The 20,514-nt window shown below is 40.1% G+C and overlaps 3 protein-coding genes across 4 annotated transcripts; 2 read left to right on the top strand and 1 right to left on the bottom strand.

The window, feature by feature from the left end:
- Positions 1-409: 409 nt before the first annotated feature.
- Positions 410-8,429, top strand: rab41 (RAB41, member RAS oncogene family). 2 transcript variants are annotated; one of them, XM_080416917.1, is made up of 8 exons: positions 410-598; positions 2,121-2,179; positions 2,410-2,463; positions 2,774-2,879; positions 3,876-3,987; positions 4,429-4,522; positions 6,010-6,076; positions 6,942-8,429. In XM_080416917.1, the coding sequence occupies exons 1-8, from the start codon at positions 520-522 to the stop codon at positions 7,004-7,006; spliced, it is 636 nt and encodes a 211-aa protein (XP_080273043.1). In that variant the 5' UTR covers positions 410-519; the 3' UTR covers positions 7,007-8,429. The 2 variants fall into 2 exon arrangements, with proteins under 2 accessions (XP_080273043.1, XP_080273042.1); XM_080416916.1 differs by lacking the exons at positions 410-598; positions 2,121-2,179; positions 2,410-2,463; positions 2,774-2,879 and adding an exon at positions 3,212-3,540.
- Positions 8,430-10,277: 1,848 nt separating this feature from the next.
- Positions 10,278-15,542, top strand: stard14 (START domain containing 14). The gene is made up of 6 exons (XM_080415289.1): positions 10,278-10,659; positions 11,120-11,267; positions 11,723-11,826; positions 12,317-12,434; positions 12,541-12,593; positions 13,422-15,542. The coding sequence occupies exons 1-6, from the start codon at positions 10,492-10,494 to the stop codon at positions 13,626-13,628; spliced, it is 798 nt and encodes a 265-aa protein (XP_080271415.1). The 5' UTR covers positions 10,278-10,491; the 3' UTR covers positions 13,629-15,542.
- A 186-nt stretch (positions 15,543-15,728) lies between these two features.
- On the bottom strand, positions 15,729-19,909 carry pdzd11 (PDZ domain containing 11). The gene is made up of 6 exons (XM_080415288.1): positions 19,851-19,909; positions 19,317-19,420; positions 18,465-18,605; positions 18,007-18,105; positions 16,952-17,012; positions 15,729-16,782 (listed from the first exon to the last, which is right to left on the bottom strand). The coding sequence occupies exons 2-6, from the start codon at positions 19,407-19,409 to the stop codon at positions 16,748-16,750; spliced, it is 429 nt and encodes a 142-aa protein (XP_080271414.1). The 5' UTR covers positions 19,410-19,420; positions 19,851-19,909; the 3' UTR covers positions 15,729-16,747.
- Positions 19,910-20,514: the final 605 nt, after the last annotated feature.

Below are 20,514 nucleotides of genomic sequence, written 5' to 3'. Positions count from 1 at the left end.
ATATTATGTTTGGTTGCGCACTGAAGTGTGACGCATTGTGACTGTGAGCTTGTAGATCGGCTATTTTTGGCAAAGAGGTATAGGTGTAGAGGGAAAAAAGAGCAGACCACGTAAACAAAAAAAGTTGAATCTGAAACACAATTTTATACAATATGGGGATCCCTGCTTCATCTCTCTCTCAGCTAGGGGGTCCCTGCTTCATCTCTCTCTCAGCTAGGGGGTCCCTGCTTCATCTCTCTCTCAGCTAGGGGGTCCTTGGCCTGAAAACGTTGAAGACCCCTGGACTAAACAAAATCTAAAATGTGCTGTCAAAATGAACACTTGCTTGCATGCTGCTGCTGCTGCTGTAGTTCACGGTACCGTCCACTTTGCGGCGCTATTTCACTTTCCATACACAACACCCAACAACAGCGCTAGCTAGTAGGGAGGAGGAATAACGTCCACTACTATTATATCTGCAGCTCTACAGTGTCTAGACATCATTTAGCTTAGCTGTTTGTTTATATTCCTAGACAAAAAATGTCAACTACGACCGGCGGCGGAGAGTTTGGAAACCCTCTACGGAAATTCAAACTGGTCTTCTTGGGCGAGCAGAGTGGTAAATAATAATAATAATAATACTGCCTTCTTCACTTGGTCTGGGCGAAACCCTATGCATTGGGGGGTTAGTTAGCTTCCATTAGCTCGTATAGGGATAGTGTGTATTATTATATCAGGAGACAGTGTTGGCTGTAGTTCATATTATGTCAATATTATGTATTCATCATGTGTATGGAGCTATACGACCTTATAGAGATTGTTCTGGTTCTTTGATGAGGCTTCATTTATCTGGTTTAATTCCCCACCCTACGATCCTCAAAATGACGTCTATTTCAACTGAAATCAAACGGTCGACATTCAAGAAGACAATCAACAGACACTATTGATTTCAGTTGAAAACAGAACAGTCATTGTTTTTGTCAGTGTGGGGAATGGCTGGTGCTACGGGGGAAAAAAACAACTAAAAAGCCTTTAAATGTTGTCTCTCGTGATGATGTCACTGGCTAGCCAGCAGGCTAACTACTAACGTCGTACTGCTAAAGCTACACAGAAACACGTACCTCGCCGTTTAAAAAAAACCAAATATATATAAATAGGCTAACATTTGCATCAAGTCAGTCCCCTGTTCACTCTTTGTCCATCAAAGCCACTCGACAATAATGTTTCACATCATAAGCTGACTGGTTTGTTCTCATATAATGGATGTATAGAGAGTCCTGATCCCTGCCCTGGATGGCCCGATGCTGTACCGTGCATCAGCATCATCACCACTAGATATATAGACCCAACATTTCAACTAATGTGTTAAGTCAACGTGAGCTAGTATTAAAAGCAGTATCAAATGCTCGATGTTGATACACATCGTTGTTTCCAAAGCACCACAGAGGCTACATCATCTAGGAGAGTGTAGAAGGAGCTAGATGGTTTCATTGGTATTAGCAGTTAGCTTGTTTCGTGGCCGCAGCCTTACAGCTGCATCCTGGCTGCAAAAAAAAGCCACGTAGCCCAGTTGGATCATCAGGCCACTATTATGAATGATCCAACAACATAGTGTCATTTGTGTTACAGCCAGGGGGGCACATATACAACTTCCAACATGGACGTGGTGGTGTTGTTGTGTTGTACCTGCGTGGTTGATTTAGCAACGAAACAACGTCTGTCTTACGACATTTTCACATTTAAAAGTCAAACCACTACTTCCATCATCCACCAAAGGTTTTGGCTCCACCCTGTATCTGCCAGCTCAGCGTGTGGGTTCACTAGTCCAGTGACAGTCCACATTGCATCAATGATGGGAACATGACTAAACTCCTTTACTCTCTGTAACAACACTGCGCCATTTTAGTTATCCTAAACCATCATCAAAGTCATAATCATCAGTCATTGATTGATTGATTGAATACTTTATCAGTCCGAAATTTAAACAGCACGAGGTACAGTCAGACATTAAGGCTAAAAGGATGACACAAAAAAAGGTCCTGGGGACTTTTTCCATTGTGGTCCTATGTATTAATATCATAATGGGTGCATGGCAAAGAAAAAATAAGGATATATTTGTTTGTTCTTTCTTGTGTACACAGTTGGGAAGACATCTCTCATCACCAGGTTTATGTATGACAGTTTTGACAACACTTATCAGGTAAAAAGTCATTTCTGAAGTTATGATGGCATCATTATGTAATTACATACAGTAACGAACTGGGGATGCACATCCCACTGATTATGAGTGTGTGGGAATTTGAATATTACCCCAGTGATCAATAATTAAATTGTCATCCAAATATTTCCCTGGTGCTTTTTTTAAAAGTCATGTGGTGTCCATTATAATGCAGCAAACAATGCTTAAAAGCAATAATGATTGTCTTGCAGGCAACAATTGGCATTGACTTTTTGTCGAAAACCATGTACCTAGAAGATCGTACGGTAAGCTTTGTCTTTTGTTTTACTGTGCAATTTGGTCATTTAATATTTCCATTGCCTCTGTGCTGATTCATTAGCGTAGTCTACTTAGAGCATGCTTTTAGTATGCCTTCTACGTAGGGGCCTCCAATTGCTTTCATTTCTCCATTTCCATGTTGTGTTGTTGCTCTTTATTTTTTACCATTTATTGCATTAGACTTGTGATCTTTTTGGTTCCATTTCATCCTCATTTTAAGTTTGTTTTTTCCCTTCCATCCATTTGCTGGGTCATGACATCTACCCGTTCCTACGTTCATTGCGTGGTCGGCCACAGATTCGGCTGCAGCTCTGGGATACAGCCGGGCAGGAACGATTCCGCAGCCTCATCCCCAGTTACATCCGGGATTCTGCTGCTGCTGTGGTGGTTTATGACATAGCTAGTAGGTATCATGGCCTTGCTTTGCCTCCTTGCCCTTCTTCCTTTTGGTATGTGGAAGGGCAAAAGAAACAGCATTTTACTAACCTGGCAACCCTGCTGGACAGTATAACGAACGCTGTGTTTCAGGCTTTTTGTATTATTATTATTTTTTAGCTTTTGAACCAGTTTCTTCCCTTGTAAGATATCACAGGCTCTGGGTCTGTGTTTCAGAAATGCTGTTAAGACTTAAGAGTGGGGCTGTAAGGAATATCTGAAAATGCCTTCATTGTCATCTTATTGCGGGCAAATAATTATTCCTAATCATCTTCATAACCTTTCAGCACAGAGTCTTTTTGCATGTCTTGTCTTGTACAACATCATCAACTTCAAACTGATCTCCTGGCCTTGTTTGCATTCGAGCGACTTTCCCTTTTCCTCCCTAAAAGTACATTTTCTCCGCTGCTGCCTGGCTTGCAATTCCTTCATGTCTATCCTGTTCTCTGTTCTCTCGTTCTGCCTTTCCTTTCCTTTTCTCCACCTCCTCCTTGTCTCTCTCTTCTCCGTTTCCAATCCTCAGGTCCGGCTCCAGCTTTGGGACACTGCCGGACAGGAGCGTTTCCGTAGCCTTATTCCCAGCTACATCCGCGACTCTACCATCGCTGTGGTGGTTTATGACATCACCAGTGAGTCAGGGCCATCCTCTAACTGATCTGTAGAGATCTAGGACTCTGTTAGCATAGCGTGGCACACTTTTGCCATTTGTGACATCAACATCACATACTAGGGATGTTGAAATACTTTGCGATGCTTCTTTTTTTCCTCCTTCAAGCCTCTGCTACAGAATACTTTTGCTTACTAACACAGGGCTCATATGTACTCTTCTGAGTACCTCTAACAAAGACTAATAGTGTCTTGTGGCAGCTTTATTTGTAGCCAGAATAATAACGGATATTTGTCTTTGAGGACAACAGGATGTTGATGTATACACCGATTTCTCTTGTTTCCTGCTCTCCCTCAGATCTTAATTCGTTCCAGCAAACTTCAAAATGGATTGATGATGTCCGGACAGAGAGAGGAAGTGATGTCATCATCATGCTTGTCGGAAACAAAACGGACTTGGCCGACAAAAGGTACGCGGTCAGCTGGTTGTGTGTTCAATGTGTGAATGGTATAGATGATTATTTTCACCGTGAATGATGTTGCTTTTCGAAGATATATTGAGAATTACACAAACACATTGTATTATCTGTATGAGCTCTGCCAACGCCTGGTTCCCTGTTTCTTCCCTCTGTGTTTTGGGGTATTTCATCTGGTTTTGACTCATCACCTCTTGGAATAATGCATATAGCTTATAGCATATTATTTTTCCTTGTTTAATTCAGAGTTTTCCATTGGGATAATTTAACCAGATTTCTGTTCTGCATGTATTTAGATTTTGTTTGTTTTTTATGTTTTCTTTCCTGGTCCTGTCTATCCACATCACTTTAAATTATTATTATTATTTTTTTTGTGTGTGTTCTCCCCCAACCCCATGCCACCACACTACCCCTTCCCACCTGGGACCATGGCAGGCAAGTTTCTGTTGAAGCTGCAGAGAGGAAAGCTCGTGAACTGAATGTGATGTACATAGAGACCAGCGCCAAGGCTGGTTATAACGTCAAACAGGTTGGTGTCCAGTGATTGGCAGATGTCGATGGGCCCCTAAAGCTTTCACCAAAGGTCATCTCAGCTAGGTCATGTCAGCTAGGTCATGTCAGCTAGGTTAGCAAAGGCAAACATGTGTTTTCTGGACTGTTGTGTCTTTCGTTTCTTTTTGTTGTTTTTTCTTTAGTTTTTTCTTTTCTGTGGGTCAGAGTGTGGCTGTGGTGTGCAAGTGAACTGGGATCTCTCCCCAGCTGTTTTCCTGCCGTTTCATCTTTTCTCGGCACAGCGGACCCCTCTCTGTCCCCTCGTCTGTCTTCCTGTCCGTGGTATAATTAAACTAACCTATCTCTCTCTTTCTCTCTCTCGTTCTCACCAATACCAGTGAAATCTGTGTTGAGCTCTCTCTTTGTTTCTGTCCCCCCCCCCCCCATCTCTTCTTCCATTGGTTTTTGTTTTTATTTTTGGCCTCTCCTCTGCGATGTTTCTTCCCATATCTGTCTGTTCGTCCATCCCTCCCACCTTCCTGCTTTGACCTGAGCAGACAGATCACCACGGAGGAGGGCGAGCAGAGAGCTAAGGAACTGAATGTCATGTTCATTGAAACCAGCGCAAAGACTGGCTACAATGTCAAACAGGTAGAGATTCTGCTCTCTCAGGGTAGTTTAGTCGAGTCTGCCCGCCCACCCAAGTCCACGCTTGTCCGTTTTCGCCTCTCTTTCTATCACACCGTCTTTGTGCTGGAACTCACACTTCATACCGATTGACACAACTTTATTTTCTTTTTCTTTTAGACGTTTCAGCATCAGGTTCACATGTTAGGCAAAGATTAACTGCTATTGTGTTCGTTTTTTCCATACATGTTGGATTTTGCCTACGTTCACCTAAACTTATCCACTTGTCAATCTGTTTTGCATGATATTTTGGATGTATGCAATCTTGAAGGTTTACAGTGCAGCCTTCACTTTCATTGTCAAATTATGCTGGGATCAGACTACACAAATTCAGCCCAAAATTATCTTATCTATGTGGATTTCATTTGGATTGACTCTCAATTCTTCAGAGTGAGTGTTATGTTTGGAGACGTGCTTCCCCAAACTTCAATGGTCAGTGTCATACTTGTAGTGTTGCCAGTCTAGGCAAGAATTTGACACTATGATTGCATAATCTGACATAGTGACTATCATGAAAGACAAAAATATTGTGTAGACTGATCCCGGCATTAATCTATTATTAGATTTTATTATGATTTCACTGCCTGAACTACTGTTGTTTTGTTCTTTGCTATTGTTAAACAACACATGAATAGTAATTATTACTAAGCTATACTGTAGCTAAGTCATTTAATGACTTAGCTATACAGCATTCTATTAGAATGCTGTATAGCTAAGTCATTTTATCTTTTAATCTGTTTGACAATATTGTGATTCTATAGAGTAAACGTTCCACTGAGACTTGTTGTAAGCATGTTGAACTAGCTAGTTTGTCTCATTTTGCTTTTTGTTTGCTAGCTGTTCCGTCGTGTAGCTGCTGCCCTGCCTGGAATGGATAGCACACCAGAGAAAAGCAAAGAGGACAGTATCCTTTTCAAATGCTACTATGGATGGGTATACTATTGAGCAATTATGATTCCAGTGGCCTTATTATCATTTAATATGGATTTATTTTTAGTTTATAATTTAAGTCAGTTGCTAGTGTTCTACAGGCAAGATGAACTTGAAGATAAGGTAGCAATCAATTGGCCCCACAACTGAAGTTCCATCTCTGTATAGACTATAGACGGTTCTGGGTTGTATAGAGCATGTTGAAAAATGTTTGAACATCCGGTTTGTAAACATTGCTCTGGGAAATGGTCAGAGAAACGGCTATTGGTCAGCTAGCTAGCTAGCTAGCCCACAAAAGATTTATGTTTTCATTACCCACTCTGGGTCTACCTCTTCCCACTGTCGTAAACAGCTGCCCGGGTGTTGTCAACGGTTTTCACACGTCTATTAGCTAGCAACAATAGATATGCCTAATGCCCTAATCGCAATTATTTAAGATAATTGCATTTATTTTGCATAATAGTAATAATCGTTTCCATGTTGAAAAGGGTTTGTACATTTTAATTTTCTTATTTAAATAGCGGGAATAGCAGATCGGCAATTTAAAAAATAAAATAAAGTATACAATTATTAGATATATCAGTCATTTCTTTATATATGTACGTTTTTTGTCATATCTGCCCTGTGCAAGTTTTGTTTACAAAGCCTAAAAGGCAAACGGAAATGTCTATTCACATGTTCCAATGTTCAATGCCAAAAAACACAATTAAACGCGAATCGCAATTGTTTGTATGACAATTAATCGTTAAGTAAAACTTTGAGATCCCTAACAATAGACCATTGAAACCGTCTATGAATGTGATCATTTGTGGGTTTTTTCTTAACTTTGGTTCTACCAGTGATCGACATCAAACTGGAGAAGCAGCCAGAGATGACTGTGACCGAGAGCAGCTGCTCATGCTAGTGCTCCACACACCCTACCACCTGACCTGCCTCCTACCACACCAACAGCTTGTCTCTCAGTGGCCACTCTCTCCACCCATGGCACACTGCCACTGGGATGGAGGACCTGTCTTTTCCCTTTTCCACTCAGTGACTTTTCGGAAGTAACCGTGTGGATGTGCTATTCTGTATCAAAACCGGTTATCTGGAATGGATAACATAAATTAGACGGTTTAAAAGTTTAAAAAATTTAAGGAAATAGTTTAAAAGACTGCATGGCATTATATAGGATTGCAGACTGACATAGCTAACTGCTCTTTGAGTTATTGCACCGTTTGGAGCCTCTGTGCTGTCACACATGTTATTGTTGTAAAGTAATACTGCTTGGGAATATTTAAATGACTGCAAGGTTGAGGTCTAAGTTCCTTGATGTTTTGCTTTTTACTTCCAATGGAGAGTTTGGACTATGGTAATTGAAATTATGTATCTGCAGGATAAACTGTCTGTTACTGAATATTTCCCCTTTTTGATATGCTTAGATCAGGTAAAGGGTTCTTATTAGAGAATTTGCTATGTTGCAAGAACATTAGGCTCAAATCTAAGCTTGTTGTTGACGATGGTTTATGGGACCACAAGTTAGACATTATTTCAAAGACATCTCGAGGCACAAACAGCCAAAGACTACTGCAGTGAGTTAGATCAATATATACATCACTTGCAACTTTTTTTCTTTTTTCTTTAAAGCAGGTGTACCCTGGAGGGTGCTGCAAAGGGATGTACAGTATAACCACCCAGTAATAAGATGGATATACATTTTCATCAAAGGGAACCCATCCCAAAAATCCATTGTAATGGCTACTAACCTGAAACTATTTATGCCCACTTTAAAAACTATAACATCTGTCTTTGCAAATTTGCTCAATTGTCTGCACGCAAACTAACACGTCTGGGGAGAGGTGGCGTTTTAAGTGTTTGAAAGTATAAGGGGCGTAAGCCAGTTCTGATGCTTTTCTCCACACTAATGGTAACATGTCACTTGGGTCCATGGGACATCTTCTTTTCCTTCCCTCCCATCAATGTTTTGTGTTGTGTTGATCACAGTATCGCAGGAACATGCAGCATGCTCATCATGCAGGATTTGTACAAGGTTAAGAACACAGATGCCTTGCTTGTTTGTTCACCAACGTTGTGCACTGAATCAAGCCACAATATTGTAAAGAATACAGAAGCCTGCAGACAGGCTCACGGCTTCACTAGTTGTTTTGTAAAGCTGGTAGATAGGAGTGTGTCCTCGGATACAGCTGGCGCTTACTAACACCCTTTGCTGTAAAAAGTGCAGAGAAGTTGCAGTAGCCTATATTGCTATCGCCTGTGTAGGACTGTTTGGTCTAATATGTTTTTATTTATTTTGTAACTCGAAACAAGTGAATAACATTGTACGCTTGGAACAAAATTGCAGATACCGGCACGCATGTTGGACATTAGTTATTTTATTTATTGTTTGCGTGTCCATTTGGACACTGTAACTAAAAGCAACATTTAATGGCAAAGTGTTTTTCTCATCACACTGCTACAAACGCCCTTTGTGCAGTGTTTAGTCGCTATATCGGTTTACAGTCACAGGAGGGAGAAAAACCCCTGCACCCCAGTCTTTTGACGCACATACGTACAGTCTCACACACAAGCCAACTAACTAGCCATATCACACCACAATACAATTGTGCATTTGCTGTAGCTTGTTTTGAAATGTAAACATTTTAAAAAGGATTAAAAAATGTAAAGTATTTAATTACACCGAACAACCGTCTTAACCTTAGCAGCTCTTCTATTACTCGTCACTGACTGAATACTCAGCTCTGTGCTATTCTGAATTGTGTCTGTCCATTTGAAAAATGCTGTCTACTCGTGTTTAGCAACGTTTGTGTGAATAATGTACTATTACTATCTGCTGTATAAAAAGGAGAGTTAAAGAAACACAGAAGTGTAGACCTATCACATGGAATAAAATAAACATATTTCACCAAAACTCTTAACCACTCATTTCCTTTACTTTTGAACCATTAGTGCATGAGAATATTTAGGCTATGTCAGTTCCTTCAACTGACATGGTGGCGTAATCTAATGGGGTGTGTGACAATACAAATATATCAATGGAAGGCGTGACGATGTTTACATGTAAACTTCTGACAGACAAGTTATGTGCATAATGTGCTATTGTGCTTACAGTAGGAATTATTCATGCCTATGATAGTGACTTTCTCTATTCAGTGCTGCTCTAGTCTTGAGTCAAAGTCTCTTGACTGAGCAAGACCACTCTTTTATAGATGGTACATTTGGATATAGCCTACTTAGATCATTTAAATACAAAAAATAAACGTAGCCTACTATGCCCATAACAAATTAGCTTATTTCATAAGCCTGATACTGATATATAACTGCATTGTAGCAGGTAGATTAGCAAAACCTCAGTAAAATGACAAACTATGTGGGGCACCTTGGGAAATATCTCTGCAGCTGACAGTACTTGTCTTTATTTTGATTTGGGCATACACACTATTATAGGCCTACAGCATGTTGGTACTATAAACAATATCCATGTTGTTGAAATTATTAAAAGTAAAATCACAAGTGAACCATAAAATGAAGGAGCAGCAGTACCTGACCTTGGGCTTCATATCACACTGAATGAAGGTTGAAGTCCATTCAAGTCAGAAAAGAAACATGAGGAGTGCTCTCTCTCTCTCTCTCTCTCTCTCTCTCTCTCTCTCTCTCTCTCTCTCTCTCTCTCTCTCTCTCTCTCTCTCTCTCTCTCTCTCTCTCTCTCTCTCTCTCTCTCAAAACAACAAATACAGAACAACTTTATAATGATAGGCACAGACATTCGCAGTGTGGTTGGTTTGGTTGCCTGGTGACAACCAACACAGTGCGTCCGACAGTTTCGGGCTATGGGAAATTACCACCTGCGTGGCACACCTGTACCAGTGTTGCCAGGTCTATTTATTATAAGCGACTTTGGGCTTATTTTTCTGTGAAGTTGCTTGTAAATATTGGTTGTTGCGGGTTCCCACTTTGAGAACAGTGTGTGTCTGTATATAGGGTTAAAGTGCTCATAAATCGCCGAAGTGCCCTAGTTGCTTGTTTTGGGCTTGTTTCCCTAGACCTGGTTGCTTGTTTCTATCACAAAACCTGACAACACTGTCACCTGTACGCGTCCGGAAGTGTGCAGAGGAGGATCCACGCCGTAGAGGAGAGAGCAGTGAGGCAACAGGAATCCAGTCACAAAAATCCTGCTCAACTGGATCGGTGGTGATTTGTTGGTATATAAGTTAGTCTTGAGCATAGCCTGCTACTACAGAGCTGCTTCTTCAACCCAGTAGGCCTAAACACAGGACTGACCAAGGCTCTAGGGTTGTTTTTGGAGGATTTTAAATAAGCTATTTTATTTAACACAGGGGACATTTCATTTCACAGGACCGATCTGACCCACTTTGTAAGATAAAAAAAAGGATGTCGAGGAGTGTTCTACCTGATGATGGGGTGTTCTCTGACTTCAGGAGACAGTGCCTGGCCACAGAAAACTGGCACAAGAAGTATGACAAGAACGACATGCAAGTGTGGGTCGAGGTGCAACAAAAACAAGTCATCAAAGCAGCAACTAAAGTTCACAAGATCAAGGTAAGTCTATACTTTGTACACAAACTAAAAGATGACAAAGCCTTTCAGGCGGTAGCCCCTATAAGCTTTGGAATGCTCTTCCACAAGTTTTGAGAGATGCAGCATCTGTGGACATTTTTAAGAACAACCTTAAAACGCTACTATTTGAACTGGCTTTTGTTGATGGTACCTGATTAAAATTTCCATGCTTGTGGTGTTGTCCTGCTTTAGATAAATTGTACAGCCTTTCCGGCTTTAATACTGCTTTAATGTAGTTTTTATCACTGTTTGTAGAGCACTTTGTTAGATCTCTCTGTCGTGCTATATAAATAAGATGTACTTACTTTGCACTTCATTTTAAGAAAATAGACACTGTCTTAACCTTTGAAATCATCTTTAATTTCCAAGTTTCACAGTACTTATGTTGTGTCATCTTGGCCTGTGTGTGTGTGTGTGTGTGTGTGTGTGTGTGTGTGTTTAGTGTAAGATGACAATAAAGGATGTGTCAGCAGCCACCATGTACGACGTCCTTCACGATTCCCAGTATCGTAAGAAGTGGGATCCTACCATGTTGGAGAGTTTTGATATCGCCCGTCTATCTGCCAATGCTGATGTGGGCTACTACTCATGTGAGCACCATTATTTGATGCAACCTATCACACTGCACATTCCTTTGTTTTGTCTCTCATATGTGTGGAACACTACTGGCCAATAACTAGTAGAATATAAAACATAATGCGTATAAAAATATAATATAAAAAAAAGAAACTGTACAGATGTACTGTAGCCTACTGTAATAGCCTTGGATCGAGACTATCATAGATGTATTTTATCGAGTCTGACTTTTCGTAGTTGCAAATGTCAGAATCAATAAATATACATAATAATACATCTATGCCTTGATCCAAGGCTAGTACTGTAACATGGGAATACATATTTCCAAGCTGTGGGCAGAATAGTTTTATATATTTTGTTTTGTAAATACTGGAACAAAATGCACCTGTATTTTGGGTTACAGGTGTAGGCTATGTGGACGTAGTAGGCGTATTGGTACTGTCCTAAACTTGTTTGTTTTGCTTTGTAGGGATTTGTCCGAAACCTCTCAAGAACAGAGATGTGGTTACGCTGCGTTCGTGGCAGGTGACGGATGATGAGTACGTTATTGTTAACTACTCTGTCAAACACCCGGTAAGTTAGTCACACCCTGTCACTGGCACACAGCAACCTCTCTATCTCAAACATACCATTCCTATGGTGCACGTCACTGAACCTATTATCACCATTAGGGGCGGCCATAGCTGAGTGGTTAGTGAGCCCGCCTAGGGAGCCAGAGGCCCTGGTTGCCCCAGGTACGATTCCAGGCCAGGCCAGCAAATGTGTCGATTAAATGAAATTTGTCCCTGAGCAAGACTTTTAACCCCTAATTGCTCACAGGCTCTCATTGGAAACAAGACCGCAAGGAATTTCATGAACGGACCTGTTATAGGAATTATCCTTATCCTTACCATGTTCTGCATGCCCTGATCTTATAACAGTGTTTTATATTGTCTACAAACAGTCCGTTTATCTTCATGTTGCATGCCTCAAACATGTGGCATATTTAATCTTGCTTGTGTAGTTAAGGACTATAACTACTGTGTATAAAAACCTAACAAGCTGTTTTTGTTTAAAATTCCAGAAATACCCTCCTCGTAAGGACCTTGTGAGAGCCATCTCCATTCTAACAGGTTACTTGATCAAGCCCATAGGACCTAACAGCTGTTCTTTCACATACCTTTCCCAGGCCGACCCCAAAGGTGAGACCAAAACCAGTAACCACTGACCTCAGTCACTTCACCAAAGTATAAAGAGCATTTGCGAAGTAGAGCAGCATTTTAATTTTATCCCACCTTCTGACTTCAGGTTCTCTTCCCACCTGGGTGGTGAACAAAGCATCTCAAGTTTTAGCTCCAAAGGTAAGTAACATAACTCATCACTGATAGCATTGTTCCACTCTTTTCAACAAGCATGATCGATTCCCTGGTGCTTGATGGCATGGCTGGACATTTGTGTTCCTGCTTGTGAATGTGAGGGCAATTTATACGAAAGTGGCTAACAAGTGTGTATGTGTGTGTGCATAAGCAAGGGTTTCAAGTCTCTTAAGTAACAATGGTTACCATAGGAACCCAGCATGGGGGCCTGTCCTGGGTAGGTTCTTAACAAAGGAGTGTCACAAAGCTGTCGCTCTCTGCCCTTGTAGAACCTGTTCTTCTGGTTTCATACCATTCCATTGCTTGCAACTATTTAGATGCAATTGTATCGACATGTGCGAAACCGAGATTGTGTGACTCCCATCCTCTGAGCAAGAATAGTGACCTATTTATAAATTAACAGCTTTCACAACCCCTCCCCCCCCCAACACACCACAAACACACACACACACACACACACACACACACACACACACACACACACACACACACACACACACACACAAACCATGGAATAATTTCAAAACCAATACGAAAGACATTATATGTACTGGCTTTAACTCAGTTTGTCTTGTTAATCAGTCCCTTGATTTCATCAGTTAAGACACCTGAACTGTTGTGCAGACTGTGTCAGTGCAGTACATGATATGATCGATTCCTCCGAACCGTTGACCACATAACTTGATAACACGGCACTTGTGTGCAGTTTTATCTTCAGCTTTTGTTGACTGAACATGAAGGCGTGGTGAGATTCCATTTGTTGACTTGTGTGACCTCTGACCCTCCCTTTCTATCTGGGCCTTCTCTTTCTAGGTGATGAAGTGTGTGCACACAGCGGGCAAGGACTATACTGCGTGGAAGGAACAGAACTCTCCCGACCAAAAGCCCTGGCTGTTCCCAGAACAGAACACCCTGCCCATGATGGACCCGGAGGAATTATCACTGCAGAGAGCAGATTCACTTGAAAATGTGGACGAGACTTCAAAGATGGAGGTTCAGGAGAATGAGGACAGTAACTGAGCGGCTCAATGAGGGGATGAAGGTAGCTAGTGGATGCACTATTACTCAATATTTAGGATTCATAATTCTTTGTTAAATCCCATTATAGATACATATAGAGACTAAGATTCTTGTGTTTCGGCCCCTCAACATTGCAGCAACTAGATCAATGGCACAAAATGTCAATACAATAGCAGTGAAAATAGCACTTAAAAAATAAAATCATGCAATTGTTCAGGTGCTGTAGGTATGGGTCCTACCCCCCCCCCTCTTTGTGTGAGAGAGTGCACGCGTATGTACACTCACAAGTACACCAGAAAGCTTAAGTCCCATGTCTATACAGAATTTGCTCCTGATCCGTTGTATCTAACCTATCCCCATAAATATTTTTTCGGTTATTCGGTTTTCCCTTCCCTATCAATGTGCCTTTTGGGATGCTCAAGGGAATGAATGAAGTGTTTACAGCAGGTTATTTTCCAGATGGAACTGAGCACAGTGCAAGTTGCCATTCTGGTCAATCAACCTTGAACAAAGCTAAAACTCTCCAGTGTTTAGCCATATAACTACGCTTTCTTTATATACTGTGCAACAGTGTTGATTTTGACAGCAAATTTTTATTTAGTTTTAGCCATAGTCTTTTGAATTTCGTTTTAATCATATTTTCGTTTTAATCATATTTTAATCATCTGATGTTTTAGTTTTTGTCGACTAAATATCATAAGATTTTAGTCGACTAAGTCTACAGTTGATTTAGTCGACTAAAATGTATTTTGGCGGTGCCTTGATGGCGTCGTATGGCTGATTTTACACTTGGTTGCATGCTGAAAATAGCCGATCTACAAGCTCACATGTCGCAGCGTGACGCGTTGTGAGCTTGTAGATCTGCTATTTTCAGAGCGCAACCAAACATAAAATAACGCGTCCTTAAGTTCTACTGGATCTCTTCTCCACTAGTCCCTCACTAACATTTTAGTCTAGTTTTTATTTGTTGACAAAATTGTCAATATATTAGTTTTAGTCATCACAGCTTAGTTTTTATTCAGTTTTTATTTATATTTCGTCAGTGAAAAAAGGTAGTCGACAAAATCAACACTGCTGTGCAAGTATAGAAGACTGTGGCATACTTAAAAAGAATTGTTTTGTATTTGTAGCCATGTAAATACATTGTAAATACATAATGAATAAGGCTTGCATGGAAGGAAAAGTAAGCATGTCTATCACGCAAGAACATCGGTCAGTCAATAATTTGACTGACCGATTTGACTCTCACCATACTGATTTAAAGTATGGTGAGAGTGAATTGAAATAATTTATTCCTTCTGTTTTCTTGATATTTGTATTTCTACTCAAAAGATGCAAAGCAGGGAAATTCTATAGGCTGTCATCAGGTTATTTCAATTTATTTGTGTGTTAAGACAGCAGAAAGTATGAGCTGCTATTGCTAGCCTCTTGTTGAACATACAGTAAATTACCATTACTTACTAACATTGTAAGCCACTGACCGTATACTGTGTAGTATATTTATATATAAGAAAAAGATAACTTACTTGTTAATATTTCATGATTACTAACCAACTCTTTTAGTTTGGTCTTCGACACAGGATTGTCACTGAAGGTTCTTACAACAATGTTTGTATTTATTAAGGTGTGCTGCCTTTAAGAAGTAGTAGTGTATGGAAATTATTTAACTTCAGTGTAGTAAGCCGTAACATGTAGGGTAGGCACTGAGTGAAAGATCTGTTGAACTCAATGAAGGAACATATCATGTTTGTTTAGGACATTTTTCATTATACTGGATTGAAGATATCCATTGGTTTATTCATTTTAAGTGTGTTTGTCAAGCCAGAGTAATAGGGGCCCTGGCAGTGGAGTTGAACTGTTTTCTGAAGCCTTTGTTTTGTATTGACATTTTTTAATAAACCTCAATGCTTCAGTTATCACTGTGATTTACTGTACTTGCAAGTGTGAAACTCCTTACAGAAACCCAGGTTCGAAGTGGAACAACAAGTTGAACTACTGTCATTACTGCAGTAAATCATCCGGTCTTACTGTACTGTTGGTCTTAAGCTGTCACTCAGATAAACTGATGTGTTCATAGACTCATTGCTTCAAGATGTTTTGTACAAGCAGGCTCACACTAAATCAGATTACGTACACAAATGACACGGGTCAAAACCATTTTTGTTATGCCATCTTTACTTGCTGACAGAAGTAGATGCATATGACAATATGGTGTTTCGATGCATGTATTTCATGGCTTCAAATTACTTTAAAATTAATTACACATCTTGTGAAGATACTTCAAATGACAACATATACTGTACGATACACTGCAAAGTGATTACGCTCACTGTTGGCACATCAAAAACATTTTCATTTCATACAACAAATAGTGTGAGTATCAGTAGTCTGTTATAAAACAATGTTATTTACTGCACAGTAAGGCAATACTTGAGCCCTACTGCATCATAACGCTCTTTAAAAATCCCTTAAATCAGTTCATAGCTTCATATTTACACAGGCATATTCATATATTTTATGCACAACGGACGAGAAAGTCAGGGTTTGGGAATAAACAGATTTTGTGTTTTGACGCTATTAAAAGACAAGGGTTGAATCGATTGATAGCTTTAGTGATGTATCATGTGAATAATTTAAATGTGCTATTTACAAATTCACCAAAATGTGAACCCTTGTCTTTGTTCCATATTGTAAAATGTCATTGACTGACTAACATTAAGTAATTTCAAGACGTGTTTTCAGATAAGTTGCGATCATTTTGTCCTTAATTACATTATCATCACAGATTAATTTGATTATGAAAATATTAATAATCATCGGTTGTAGCCCAAAAAGCGGTTGTGAAATCTATGGCTCCTCTTCATCCATATCAGAGTGGTGGAGAGCAAGCTTAGTTATTTCTGTCAGAGAGAAAGCTAAAGTGTGCATGGTCCCAAATATGTTAGCTGTGAGTGGAACCGTTTAGTCATAGATCAGTCCTCCTTAAGTCGAAACAGAATGAGGGCTAAAGTCTGTGGAGGGGACATGACGAGTCTATCCGCTGAAGAACGTCAGACCCACTGAGGTTGGCAAATCCCTTCGTCTTTTTTTCTCTCCCCCTCTGGATGATCTGCTGCCATCTAGTGCACCGTCCTCTCTTTCTGTCTCTGGTAGTCTGATGGAAGCACACATGGCCAAACAAACATTTAGAACCCATACAAATAATTCAGGAGTACTACACACATATGACATAATATGATCAGCCAGCCTGGCTACATGTACAGCAGTAGCTTGTATTATCTTTGAATTCTGATTAAGTGGAGCAGGTGAGATGCAGTACTTACTATAAGGAAAGAAGCGAACTCTCATCAGAATTTCTCGAGCAGTCTTCAAAATCTCTACAGCCTAAAAAAGGGGGGGAAAACAGTCCAGCCGAAATTTTTGTTAGACATAATTAAATAATTATGTGTTCTGCACATTGTCCGCCTTGTTTATGAAGACTTTAAATTGTTATATTTTTGCAGTTTTGTATTTATAAAGATTGCCAAAGGCCCAATAATTTGATGACCGGCTGAGTCTCCGGAAGGAGACCCAATTAACCTGCAATTGAGTCTCCTACAGCAATACTAGGAGACTCTGCCGGTCATCAAATTATTGGCTCAGGAATGCGACAAAACAAAACAAAAAAATCTCCATGAATTCTCCTTTAACCAGCACGTCCCAGTGAGATGTGAGCAATAAAATATAATGGCTGGCAACACTTTGTGCCATTATTATATAGACCTTCCACCTGTGCAAGGTGGTTTTGCAATGTGCCAGTAATTCATGGATGCACTTGTTTGCATAGTATGTCTTTACTTGAAAACATCCCATATGCTCTTGTCCTTTTAACCTCAATTCCAAGACAAACACCAATTAATCCCATCATCCACCATTCTTAAAGTAAACCATAGGACCCACTTTTGCGGACAGTCGATTCACTCGTATCCAAACGCCTCACTCTTTTGCTTTCAGCAGGCACAGGAAGAAAGTCTATGTTGTCATATGTAGCCAGCGTAGGGGCGGCCATAGCTGAATCATGGGTTCAAGGGTTCACTTTGAGTAGACAGAAACGCATCACTCTTTCGCTTTGATAGGCACACGGTCTTTAGCTTGAGTACTCTGGTTCTCCATGAATAAATTTTTTTCTGATTCATAATGGATCATTTTGATGCAAAGTGACAAGTTTGCATGCCTGCGATAGCATGCTTGATGAAGGTAATACATCAATTTCAATGGGGACCCAATCTACAGAAAACAACACTCTTCTGGCAAAGTGTTCTGTGTCAGTGAGTTACAAATTCACCAAGCAACATATTAAGGAGACATCCTATTGGATGTAATACCACTTTTCCCTTACCCTTGAGTGTTCTATGTCCTGAAAATCCACCTCGTTGACAGAAAGCACCTGGTCTCCCTCTTGCAGCCCAGCCCTGTGAGCGTCTGAGTCTGGAACCACCTACCAACACAAAACAAAACTCAGTGAACGAGAAGCTACAATACTGAGTCTAAAAAGTACAAAAACAATCGTGATTCCAGGTTAACCCATCTAGACCGGGAAATAATCTGTGTCATTTTTAGATTTCTTTGGCTATCCAAAAATAGCAGATCTACAAGCTCATAGCGCGCGCTATGAGCTTGTAGATCTGCTATTTTTGAATAGCCAAAGAAATCTAAAAATGACAGAGATGCGTCTCCGGATGGAATGGGTTAACATACACATAGGCCTGTCACAATTATTACATGATCGCATAGTCGCAATTATTTAGCATAATGGTAAAACTGTCATGATCGTGACAGTCCTACATACATACACACCTTAGATATGAAGATTCCCAGCTGGGAGGCCTTGCCTCCACGGATGTTGAAGCCAAGCTGAGCCCCCGGAGGTTTCTTCAGTACGACGGTACGTGGCAGGAACTGGGTGAGCTCATTGTTGTAGTCAGGGTGGTGCACTCGCTACACACAGCAGCACAAAGAAAACATTACTGATAACAGTTGAATAACAAATTGAATGGCTTGAAATTGCCATGATTTTTGTTTTTTCAGTTAAGACATTCTAAATGATGCATTATTTTGTATCTAATGGCATTTTTAGGTTTACATTTATTTTGACACAAGCAGCACTTAAAGAATGATTGCACTTTAGGCTTAAGTTAGGTACTTGCATTGTGCACTTTTTAGTTACATTTAATTCATTATAATTTTGTGTTATTACTTTGGATCATTATTTTTGCCAGTTAAACCCATGTGTTGTGATATGATCTACTGGACAAAGATTTCAACACAAGGTTCGTTAAAAAGAAATTACAGCTTCCGCAACTTAGTCATACTTCTCTTTTTTTCAAAACTTTTTTTCCAAGTTCCTCCCAAAAACTGCAAGTACTTATATGAGATTGTTTAATAAGCTGTGTGGTACTAAACAGACAGGAGGGGTCTGGACTGGTCCCATAGAGTATCATAATTGGGGGCCTTTATTTTCTATTTATTTGATAGGCTGACAGATAAGCTGATTGGTGTGCTTTATTCATAACTTTGTCATTGTATGTAATAATATTACGAGGACCCCTGTCACTTAAAATTCCTAGGTTGATTTGATTTTTATCTATTTATAAATGATCATTTTCTTTACTGTAATTATGCTGTGACAAACAAGGTGGCAATGCAGACCTCCTGCGGGGCTATCCATGCTGGTGGGCTCTCATAGGAAGGCAGGAACACCACTGGGAGCTGGTAATCATCATATGGAATCTTCTGGTCCATGCCGAGGGTCTCTGCATTATTCAACAAAACAGCACAATGCCATTAACAACACGTTACATTCACAACGCTGTTAAGTTACCATATGACTGCAAGTTGGTCACACTCACTAGCCACTCAAATACACCTGAAAACGCCATACAAAGAATAAAACATGCACAGACAATTAATTCAAATGTTCATTGTTATTATTAGCTGCGAGCTAGGTGCTAGCTGCTGTTAGCTTGCTAGATCTGCTGTAGCATTGGATGCAGTAACTGCATCCAATGCTACAGCAGAGCTAGCAAGCTAACAGCTATAAGCTGTCTAGTATAAGCTATACTAGAATGTTAAGTCGCTATTATTATCTGCATGTTTTGGGCGATAAAGCATCAGATTCTATCATTTCTCCACTGCTATCGTACAGGGATAATAAATAACCAAAGGATAAAACAACAAATTCACCAGTATTGTGGAACCACAGCTGAGCTGGCTGCTAACGTCACGACTTGCGCATGCGTAACTAAAGACCAATGAAGTGACGTCTTCTTCCTGTTATTTTTGTTGTAATTTTTTTTATGGATGATGCTCCGATATATTTTATCTCTATGACGATACTGCCTCCTACAGTCCAAAACACAATGTGCAAATTGCCCCAATAATGCACTAGTAGTAGGCAGGCTACACCAGTGGTTCTCAACCTGTGAGTCAGGACCCACAGTCCCCACAAGAATGGGGGGGGGGACTTTTTTAATTACAAAAATTACTGCAATTTCTGCATCAAAAGTAATCAACAAACAAGCTATACTATAAAAACTGGTCAAACATTGGCCAAATTTAACTGTCAAATAATATAAGAATGAGGCAAACATTTTGAAAAGGCATTGTGAGTTTGCAGATCTGCTAATTTCACAATATTTATCTGTGTAACCGAGTCAAACTATGTAATGCCTCAACTCCTACAATTCCAAGTGCTTGTCAGGGTGGGGGCCCTGGGGGGGGGGGGGTCCCCAGTTCAAATATGATTATTTTGGGGGGTTGCGGCCTGAAAAGTTTGAGAACCAATGGGCTACACAATCAAATAAACAATTTAAATCAAATCGAACAGCTTCCTGATCAGCTCGTCTCT

This window comes from Gymnoscopelus braueri (assembly GCF_963280865.1).
Source record: "Gymnoscopelus braueri genome assembly, chromosome: 20".
Lineage (NCBI taxonomy): Eukaryota > Metazoa > Chordata > Actinopteri > Myctophiformes > Myctophidae > Gymnoscopelus > Gymnoscopelus braueri.
This window is presented reverse-complemented; position numbering and strand designations above follow the sequence as displayed.

Excerpts from the sequence above, each read along its gene's own strand:
- rab41 (XM_080416917.1), top strand. The coding sequence starts at position 520 with ATGTCAACTACGACCGGCGGCGGAGAGTTTGGAAACCCTCTACGGAAA. Across the intron at positions 2,464-2,773 it reads TGTACCTAGAAGATCGTACG|ATTCGGCTGCAGCTCTGGGA; the intron begins GTAAGCTTTGTC and ends GGTCGGCCACAG. Across the intron at positions 2,880-3,875 it reads GGTGGTTTATGACATAGCTA|ATCTTAATTCGTTCCAGCAA; the intron begins GTAGGTATCATG and ends GCTCTCCCTCAG.
- stard14 (XM_080415289.1), top strand. The coding sequence starts at position 10,492 with ATGTCGAGGAGTGTTCTACCTGATGATGGGGTGTTCTCTGACTTCAGG. Across the intron at positions 10,660-11,119 it reads CTAAAGTTCACAAGATCAAG|TGTAAGATGACAATAAAGGA; the intron begins GTAAGTCTATAC and ends GTGTGTGTTTAG. Across the intron at positions 12,594-13,421 it reads CTCAAGTTTTAGCTCCAAAG|GTGATGAAGTGTGTGCACAC; the intron begins GTAAGTAACATA and ends TTCTCTTTCTAG.
- pdzd11 (XM_080415288.1), bottom strand. The coding sequence starts at position 19,409 with ATGGACCAGAAGATTCCATATGATGATTACCAGCTCCCAGTGGTGTTC. Across the intron at positions 18,106-18,464 it reads TGGGAATCTTCATATCTAAG|GTGGTTCCAGACTCAGACGC; the intron begins GTGTGTATGTAT and ends TTGTGTTGGTAG. Across the intron at positions 17,013-18,006 it reads AGGACATAGAACACTCAAGG|GCTGTAGAGATTTTGAAGAC; the intron begins GTAAGGGAAAAG and ends CCCCTTTTTTAG.